Source organism: Fringilla coelebs, assembly GCF_963513975.1.
Source record: "Fringilla coelebs genome assembly, chromosome: 9".
Classification (NCBI taxonomy): domain Eukaryota; kingdom Metazoa; phylum Chordata; class Aves; order Passeriformes; family Fringillidae; genus Fringilla; species Fringilla coelebs.
The window spans coordinates 2159424-2169012 of NC_140067.1; the positions used below are offsets into that span (position 1 = coordinate 2159424).

Below are 9589 nucleotides of genomic sequence, written 5' to 3' on the forward strand. Positions count from 1 at the left end.
CGAGTCCGCGCTCGTTGCCTGTGGACTATTACCAAAAAAAAAAAAAAAAAAAAAAAAAAAAAAAAAAGACTAAATAAATTTTAAAAAGAGGACTTTTTAGATTTTTCCTTGGAGATTATTGCAAATTCTGTGCTGGAGCTGGGATAAGCGAGCAGGAGCCCACGGCCGCACATTCAAGTGCATGATTTCAATTAGCCGAGCGCTCTTTGTTGCAAGGTGAAATCATTCACTCCCCGGGAAAGCTTTTTTATTGAATGCTTTCTAAATACTCGCATCGGGCGCGTCGCCTGGAATTGAGTCTCTGTCACTTGTGTTTCTGCGGTGACTTTGACCAGATCAATGACTGGAAAAGGCATTCAGGACACATTGATACGGCGGGGTGGGAGCCGAGCGCGGTTTGCTGCTCAGGAGTAAGGAGAAGCCGATAATGAGCACATAAACGGCTTTTCTTAACCCTTGGCGTTCTCGGGAGGCTTCGGAGCTCCGCCGCCTCCTCTCCTCCACCCCGACTCTGTGGCTTGATGGCAGCCGAGCGGTGGCAAGGCAAAAATCCATAAATGTGGGATGAAATAACGAGAAAGTCTTTGCTAGGGCGGGCGGGGGTGAAGAGCGTGCGGCCATAAAAAGTTCCAGCTCACGCAGAATTTCGTTCGTCAGCGGAGCCGTGGTGCCGGAGCGAGCGGGGGAACAAACTCTGGAGGCTTTTGCAATTGCGAATTTCCAATCTGCAGATTCCCAGGTTATCCCGACCCCAGGACATTGCCCGTGATAGAGCGGGCACGGAGCCGCGCTGCGAGCCCCGCTCTGAGCCCTCAGCAGCCTCGGCTCTTCCGCATTCTCCTTTGCCGAGCAAAACCAGGAGTAAACGTGTCAGAAACCACTAGCTGAGCCCGCAGGGAGATGGATTTATTTTTATTTTTCCCCATTAAATATTGGCACTTAATAAAGTAATTACAAATTTACTGAGGGTTTGGGGTTTTCTCTTGTTTTCTTGCCATTTTTTAGGCGCTGGGCGACACGGAGTTTCTCTCGTCCGACCCGGGGATCCCAGCCCGAGGGATGCTCCGAATCCTCGGTAAAGCAGAGCAGGACCTTTCCTTCCATCCTTTCCTGGACAGGAGGGGTCGGGGGGTATTCGTGCGTCTCGGTTTTTCCCTTTTCGCTGAAGCTCAAGAAAACCGTGATTTTAGGGATTTTATCGCACCTGGAGTTCAAGGACGCTCCCTCTCACATTTTGCCGTCTTAATAAAGTCGCGAGGTTCCAGCTTCCTCAGCTTGCTTACCAATTCCCGGATTAATAAAGTTTACTTAGTTATTTAAATAGATTAAATGTCACATTTTAAATAGAAGGGGAAGGTTCTACCTTCCTGACCTATTTTTCATTTCTGATTTAGAAAAAGGCAAGATTAGCATGGATATTGCATTTTCAAGGACCTCGCCACTATTAAATAGACTGTTAAGTGCATTTTATGGCTGAAGAGTCTGTTCCCAGTTCAGTCTGGAAGACGTGCTAAGTTCATCTCTACCTGCTACATTGAACATTCACTGACTAAAATACTTCCTGTGGATGTAATACCTATGCTCTGTATCTTTTAAGTACATAACGCTTAATGTTTTAGGACTGGTAACACGTAATTCAATAAAAAACCCCCGGAATTGAAGAGTTGCCTCTCAAGAAAACTGCATGGCGGGTGTTTGCCCGGGTGCGGCTCGGGGAGGAGGCGCGGCGGTGGCGAGGGAGGCTGCGGGGATGGATGACACGGACGCTCCCGGCTGCGGGCGGAGGTTGAAGCGCATCAGTCGCCGCCCCGGGGGATGCCCAGACCGTCCGCAGCCGCGGGGATGGGCAGCGTAACTTGCGCGCTGAGCTCGCTGTGATTCTTCGCTCTCTGCCTTTTAACACTAATGAAATGCCCCCGGGAATGGCCAGGCTGTTTTTCCCCCTCCCCGGAGCAGGCGGAGACAGGCCCGAGCGCGCACCTCGGACAGGAAGGAGAGAACAGAAACTGCCCGAGGTGCCCCATCGAATTCCCCCATCCCCCGGGAACTGTCCCCTGACCCGCAGCCTCACGACTAGGGGGAATCCGCACTTCCCCTAAAGTAATCCTTGCTGTCCCTCTCCCGAGTGGGACACCTCCGAGGGCCCCGCCAAAGATGAGGGGAGCCTCATCCCAAAGCCAAATGTCGGCGCTCCTTCCCTGGTGTCCGGCCCAGGACACGGGCAGTGCTTGGCGGCGTAAATCCCCCGGTACCGCCGGCGCCGACCCGAGCCCGTAACCCCCGAGGAAGCCGTCCTCAAACGCTGCCCGTGTCCCAAAGCGGGTTGATGTCGCCGGTGGATGATTTCCTCCGGCCACATCTCGGTGCGACGGACCGAGAAGGAAAGGTCTGCGCTGGACATCGCTGCCCGGCCGCCCGGAGCGCTCCCGGCGCTGTCCCCTGCAGCAAACCCGGCCTCAGTTGTGCCCTCCCGCAGCTCCGGAGCGGGGTCTCCGATCGCTGCCCCCCTCCGGGGACGCTGCTGCGGCCACGCGGGTCTCGGCTGGGCTGGGGGCAGGCGGGGGGGGATACCCCGAACGCTGGGGCTGCTTACTGAGATAAAAACACTCGCGCGATAAATACACGTTTATAAATAACAGCAAAAGGTCTTTTCCTGCCTTTTCCAACGCTCGCCGCAGCCTTTCAACACCCATTAGCCCGAAACTTTCAGCCCCGCTCGGTGCCCGGGAGAGACCAGTGATGCTATAAATAGACGGCGTTGGGAGCCGGTAGCGCGGAGAGGGGGGAAAGGGGGGCGCAACTCCCGCGGCCGTGCAGCGAAAACGAGAGGGTTCCCCGGGAGCCCCGCATCAGCCGAGGAAATGGCCCTGATGAGCCCCATCTCGTCCCTTTTTCAACCAGAGTGATGGTTTAGAGGATTAGGGCCGGATCCTATCGGCAGATCCTATTATAAATCCCTTCCCCCGGCGGACGGAGCGGCGGGGCCGTAATTGGAATAAATAGGGAGTGGGTCGGGGAGGGTGCAGGGGGTGGTGGTTCTGGGTAAACTCTCGCGGCTGCGGGAGGGTCATTTTCCCGGTGTTTCGGATCTAGTTACTTCCAACACACCCCAGGGACCGACGTGACACGACTTATACTAATGGGCATCTGTCACCGGCCGTGTCAAGTTTTGCCATATGCGGCGGACAAGCTTGTGGAAGGGAAAACAAGGGAAAGAACAAGGGAAGGAGTTTCTGTTGTCTGGCTGTGGCCCGTGGCTGAGGGAACTTCGCCGGGATATGCTGCTCCCGGCTCTCCCCTGCCCGCCGCTCCCGGTCCGGCTGTGGGGGCTGCGCCCACTCCGCTGGGAGCCGGGAGAGCCGCTCCCGTCCCGGCTGCAAACCCTCTCCTATTTGGGGACCGACTTTTGACACCCCCTACTCCGATCCCCGCCGGTAGCTCTGCGGGACCCGCCGGGACGCCCCATCGTGCCGCCCGCTGCAAGAGCGCGCCCGGGTCGGTGCCGTCCCGGGCGGCTGCGGGCGCCGGGGGTGCTCCCGATCCCCCGAATTGCTCCCGGATTCCCCGATGACTCCCGGCCCCGGGGTTGCTCCAGGCCCCGGGGGTGTTCCCGACTCCGAGGGTGCTCCTGGCCCCGGGACTATTCCCAGCCCCGGAGGTGCTCCCGACCCCGGGGGCAGTGAGGGCGATCCCGGTCCTCGCGGATGCTCCGGGGGTGTTCCCGGATCCGGGTGCTGCGGGGATGCTCCCGGTCCCGGGGGTGCTCCCGGCCCCGGGGGGGCGCGCCCGTTCCCCGCGGGTGCAGCGGGAGCTGCCGCGCCCCCCGCAGGCCCCGGTGCGCCACTGCAGCCCCGCCGCCACCGGGAGCCCCCAGCTGCGGGCACGGCCCCGCTGCCGCTCACGGCACCGCGGCTGCGGGCAGCCGGCGGCTCCCGCGGGGAGGCGGCGGCCGGACGGGGGGCTCATCCCGGGGTTATTCCCGAGCCCCGTGCCTTCCCGGTGCCGCCCGGCCCCGGGAGCCGCCGCCGCCGTTTCCCCGGGAAAGGCTTCTCCTGTGGGCCGCTGTCCTCGGCGATGGAAGGGAAAGCGGGGGAGAGAAAGAGAGGCCGGAGGTTACGGAGGGAGAAGCGGTTCCCGGAGGGAGGCAGCGGGCAGGAAAGTTGCCGGTGCCGCTGCCGCCGGCGCGCAGATGCCGAGCCGAGGCATTGCTGCTATGTGGGGAAATATGAGCGAGTAATTTTATAAGTAACAAAGGCTGAGGAATGGAATGAGCCCCTGTTATCCGGTGTCCTCTGGAAGCCCTGGATCAGCAGCTTCTTGAGCCTCGGAGCGACTCCGGGCAGAGGCTCCTTTCTTTTTTCCCAGGGGATCGGCTAAATATAGAAACCCCCTCGATCGCACGAATCACCCACCATTTGCTGTTTGTGTAAAACCGATTAGCCAGACACAACTGTGAAACAACTCGTTCCTCTGACACCGCCACGCACCGCCACATTCCGCTCCGCGGGGTTCCGCGGGGCCGTGGGTGCCCGCGGAGGGCCCCGCGTGTCCCCGCTCCCCGCAGGTTCTCCCTGTCCCCGGCAGATGATTAGCGAGTCCTTATTTATAAAGTTCAAACGATCTCATCACCGGGGCTGCTCGGTTTATTTTAGTCTATGTATGCGGAGGTATAAATATTTACTTAGGAAGAAATAATATTTACTGCTTACCAGGAAAGCAAGGACACTTTTATTTATATATTTATTTTAAATCCGCGGCTGCCAGAGGGTTGTTGGAGGGGAAATAAGCGCCTGGTTCAGCTTCTCCCGCAGCCGAGCCTGCCGCATCCCGCATCCCGCCTGCATTTTATGCCGCCGATTTTCCTAACAAAGACAACGAATTATTTGAGCGGAAAAGCAAAATCCACGACGCTTTTCCAAGGTGACAAAAATTCAACTTTATAAGAGCGAGATAATAAAGCACCAAACACTGTCAGTGCATAGGAGACACCGAGATCTCAGCAGGCTCAACCCCCCAACGCGCCGCTTTAAATATTAGAACACTACATATTAATTCTTTTTTTTTTTCATTTTAATTGTCTCCTTATTTTAGTCCCTAAAATACATATATATACATACAGATATATGTATGTATGTATGTGTATTATTTTTAATTTTAACAGCTGCCATTAAAGCTGAGTTATTGGGAATTAACTGGGAAAGGCCGATCCTTTCCCGGGGGAAGAACCGCTGCTTTAACCCTGATTATTTCTCTGATCTAAACGAAAGATCCGCGTTCGGACACCGCACGGCCACGGCCTGAATATATATGTATATTTTTTCCCCCTCTAAAATAAATAGTAAACATTGATTAAATCGACCCAACGTGTTTTATTTAAAATAATTTCCCTTATAATTAGCCCCGACCGCAGACCCAAAGCGTACCTATTCCGGCCGGGAATGCCGCAGCGCCGGGATGTAGTGTTGAATTCAGGCCGACAAAAATTAATATATTTAGGGAAACATCACGCCGCGCTCGCGGGAGTCTCGGATCTGCCGGGGAAGGTCGGATTTGGAAGGAATCGGGGTGACGGCGGCCCCGCCGCCGCGGCCGCTCCGCGAACGAGCAGGGCCGGGCGCTGTCGCTGCGCGGCCGCGCACGGCGCATCCCGAACCGAGTGGAGGCACCGCGGGAAGCCCGCCCGCACCGCCACCGGCGGAACCCAAAGCTCCGCGGCACCGGAGAACCGGCGCTCCGCGGCCGCGCCCCGAGCGCGCCTCCAGCCTCCGCGGCCGCGCAGCCCGTCCTGCGGGCGGGGGTCACAAAGACACCGCTCACACAGAGACGGGCAGAGCATTTTAAAAATTTATTTACAAAGTTGTGTACAACACGAAGGGATAACATTTAGAATACATATATTCATTCATATATAAACAGACTTCTATAATAGAATGACAGCGTTTTTCCTCCTTTTTTTTTCTCTCCAAAATTCTCTTTTTTTTTTCTGTTCGTTCGTTTAATATTTAAAATTTCCCCCGCTTATTTCTTTTTTATACATTTTTTTTTTCCTCGTTTGTTCGTTTATTTCGGATAAAACCGCTCGGAGCGCCGGAACCTTCAAAAAAAGTGAAAGTTCGCAGCTCCTAATCGCGACCGTCATTTTCGCCTCTTTAGAAAAATAAAAACCCCGAAAGCAACGTCAGTGATTTTTGATACAAATATGTACAAGCGGCGGCGGCGGCGGCCGGTGCCCGCTGCTGCTCCGGGTCCGGGCGGCCGCGGAGCCCCGAGGGGGCGGCCGGAGCTCCCCGGGGCGCTGCCCGGGGCTGCCGCCCGGGGCTACTGCGCCGGCCACTTGGCCTGCACGGCGGCGGCGGGGGCCGCGGGCTGCAGGAACTGCCCCGCGATGATGTTGGTAGGCACGCTGAGGATGGGGGCGATGGCCGCGGTGGTCCTGGCCAGCGCCAGCGGCTGGTGGGCCATGAGGGCCGACTGCACGGTGACCGGCGGCCGCAGGAAAGTCTGTGCGCTGGCGGCCGAGCTGGCGGCAGGGACGCCGATGATGTTCTCGATGCTGAAGGACGGGCGGCTGCTGGGCTCCGACTTGACGATGGAGCCGGCGGCGCCCAGGCTGTTGAGCTGCAGCTGCAGGCTGGGGCTGAGCTGGGAGTTGAAGGCTTTGCGGCTGAGCTCGCTGGACGGCAGCAGCGGCACGGCGGGCGGCAGCATGGGCCCCACCGGGGGGATGTAGGGGTACTGCAGCGCGGCCGCGGCCGCCGCGGGGTGCGTGTAGGCGCCGGGGTGCAGCCCGTAGGGGCGGCCGTAGGGTCCGGCCAGGCCGTAGGCGCCGAAGCCCTGCATCATCAGGGCCGTCTGGTCCCGCAGGTGCTCCTGCTGGTGCCGCTTGAAGCGCTTCCTGCGGCGGAGGAAGCTGCCGTTGTCGAACATGTCCTCGGACTGCGGGTCCAGCGTCCAGTAGTTGCCCTTGCCCGGGTTGCCGGGCTCCCGGGGGATCTTGACGAAGCAGTCGTTGAGGGAGAGGTTGTGGCGGATGCTGTTCTGCCAGGCAGGGAACTTCTCCCGGTAGTAGGGGAAGCGGTTGCTGATGAACTCGCAGATGCCGCTGAGCGTCAGCTTCTTCTGCGGGCTCTGCAGGATGGCCATGGTGATGAGGGCGATGTACGAGTAGGGCGGCTTCACCAGGCTGCTCTTGGGCTTGCTCTGCCCCGCTGCCCCGGCGCCGCCGCCGCCGCTCGCCCCCTCCTCGCCGCCCCCCTTGCCGCCCTCGGCCGCGCCGCCGGGGGCCGTCCCGGCCGGGCTCCCGCTGCCGCTGCTGCCGCTCTCCGCGCCCGCCTCCGCGGGCAGCGCCAGCTCCGCCGCCTCGTCCAGCGGCAGGCGCGGCAGGGCGGCGGGGCTGCCGGCCTCGCCCTCGCTGTCCTTGCCCGGCCCGTCGTCGCCCTCGCCCACCACGTCGATATCCACATCCTCGGCCGCCGGGACGGCGGGGCCGGACATGTCGCTGGCGCTGCCGCCGCCCGACAGGGTCATCCCCGCTCGGCGGACGGGGCGCGGCGGCGGCGGGGCCTCCCGCCCGCACCGGGCTCCACCCGCGCCCCGCTCCCGCCGCTCCTCCGACCGGCCCCGGGGGCTACACCCGAGCGGCCCGGCTGCGCCCCGCGGCGCCGTCCCCGCGGGGCATGGGGCGGCCGCGCCCGCTGCTCTCCCGTCCGCGGGGCTGCCCTCGCCGCCCGGTCACCTCCCGCCGCCGGGCATCGGGGCTTAGGCGGCGCCGCCGGATCCCGCCCGCCGCGATGCGCGCCCGAGGGCGCCGCGCATGGGGCCGCTCCGCGGGCCGCCGCCGCTCCACCGCTCCGCTCCGCGGCCGCGCCGCGCACCGCTCCGCCGCCCTCCGCGCCGGCTTGGCTTTTTTTTTTTTTTTCTTTCCTCTTCCCTCTTTCCTCCTCTCGTCCGGCTTTTTTTTGGCCGCTGTGTTTTCCCCCCCTCGGCGGAGGGAGGGGACGGAGCTGCCGGCGGCCGGGCGGGGCGGGGGCAGGAGGCCGGGGGTCGCGGGGCCTCTCTCGCCACTTTGGCAGCGCGGCGGTCCCGACTGCCTGATAGATTACTTTCCCGTTAAAGATATACTCGGAGGCGGCTCCACGTGACCGCCTGACGTCAGGCGCCCCGCTGTGAAGTCATGCAAAACTCGAGTTGTTTCATGGACTGTCAACAAAGACCCGCGGCGGCTCCGCTCTGCCCGCCCCGACGGGACCCGACGGCACCGGCACCCTCCGGCTCCCGCGGAAATGCTGCCGCACCGGGGCTCGCCGCTGCCGCTCTCGGTGCGCAGGGCCCGGAGCCGCCGCTCTCAGGGCGCTCGGCAGCGCAGACTCAGCGGATGCGCCGCCGCAGGAGCGCTTAAAAGCACCAAGTTTGGGCTTTGAAACCACTTTTCCGTGGGTTTCTTTTTTTTTTTTTTAAATTTTTTTTTCCAGCAGCAGCAGCAGCAGCTGGGAACGGAAGACCAGAGAATAGCTATTGATTAATCTATTAGGTTAGTTGCAGGGAGAAATAAAAAAGACGCAAAATAACAAAGGGAAACTATAAATAAAGAACCTTTTAGCAGGTTACTTTTTTTTTTCTTTTTTTTTTTTTTTTGGCTTTTTTTTCCTTTTTTTTTTTTTTTTTTTTTTCTTTCCAGAGGTGTTAACGACTTAATCATTGCGGGCTTTAGCATATGAAAAAGTAGGAAATGAGGGAGTGTGTGTGAATGTGAGGACCGTATTGCCGCGGCCCCAGGTAAGCCCCGGCCCGGGGAAAGGCGCCCGGCGGGGCGGGAGGGGGCCCGGCCGCCCACCCCTGCCCCGGTGCGGAACCCCCCGCCCGGGCCCTCGGCCGCGGGTGGCTCCCGGGGTTTGGCTTTTCAATCCGTCCCGCCGAGCCCTTCGCTCTGGTGCTTCCCGCACGTGTTGTCCGCTTTCGGTAAATACAATTAAATTAGGGAAATGCCCCAGGAGTCAACGATTTCCTACGAGCGACGCTGATTTAGGGAAAGCCATTCCCGTCCTTGTCCCAAACCCATCGGGGCTCGGAAGGGTCGCTGTCCCGGCCCCTCGCTGAGCCTCTGCCGGGCCCGGCCCCGGGGGGAGGATGGGGGGAACCTTCCCGCGGGCGCGGAGCCGCTTTCCCCCCGCGCTCCGTTCTTGCGCGTCTCCCGCGGGATGTCCGCGGCCCGTGACCTCCGCACCCGCGCACCGCCCGCTGTCACCCGCGGAGTCACAGAGCCACACGTTGACACACGCGATCGCCTTGTGTGTCACCCGGCGCTCCGCAAAGGCTCTCCCAGGAAAAAAGGAGGAAAAACCCCAACTCGGCAGCCCCCTGTTCCATTTGTTGCGCTTTTCTTCGGCACAATAAAAGTCAAATTAATTGATTCGTATTATTAATTACGGTGCTTAGCGTGAAAAGAAACGTTTCCCCTCGATTAGGGCTCTATTGTGCTAATCCTGTGTTCAATCACGGCTGCCGGCTGAGCGGGGCCGCCCCGCTCCGCGCCTCTCCGCGCCCCTCCGCGGGCGTTGCTGCGGCTCCCAGGCCTTCACCTGCTGAAGTT

The 9589-nt window shown here is 60.2% G+C and overlaps 1 protein-coding gene across 1 annotated transcript; it reads right to left on the bottom strand.

Moving 5' to 3' along the window:
• Nucleotides 1–5691: 5691 nt before the first annotated feature.
• FOXD3 (forkhead box D3) lies at nt 5692–7660 on the bottom strand. Its single transcript, XM_084211402.1, has one exon. It carries the CDS (start codon nt 7525–7527, stop codon nt 6319–6321), a length of 1209 nt encoding a protein of 402 aa, XP_084067528.1. The 5' UTR covers nt 7528–7660; the 3' UTR covers nt 5692–6318.
• Between the last annotated feature and the right edge of the window lie 1929 nt (nt 7661–9589).

Coding starts and splice junctions, on each gene's coding strand:
- FOXD3 (XM_084211402.1), bottom strand. CDS start 7,527: ATGACCCTGTCGGGCGGCGGCAGCGCCAGCGACATGTCCGGCCCCGCC.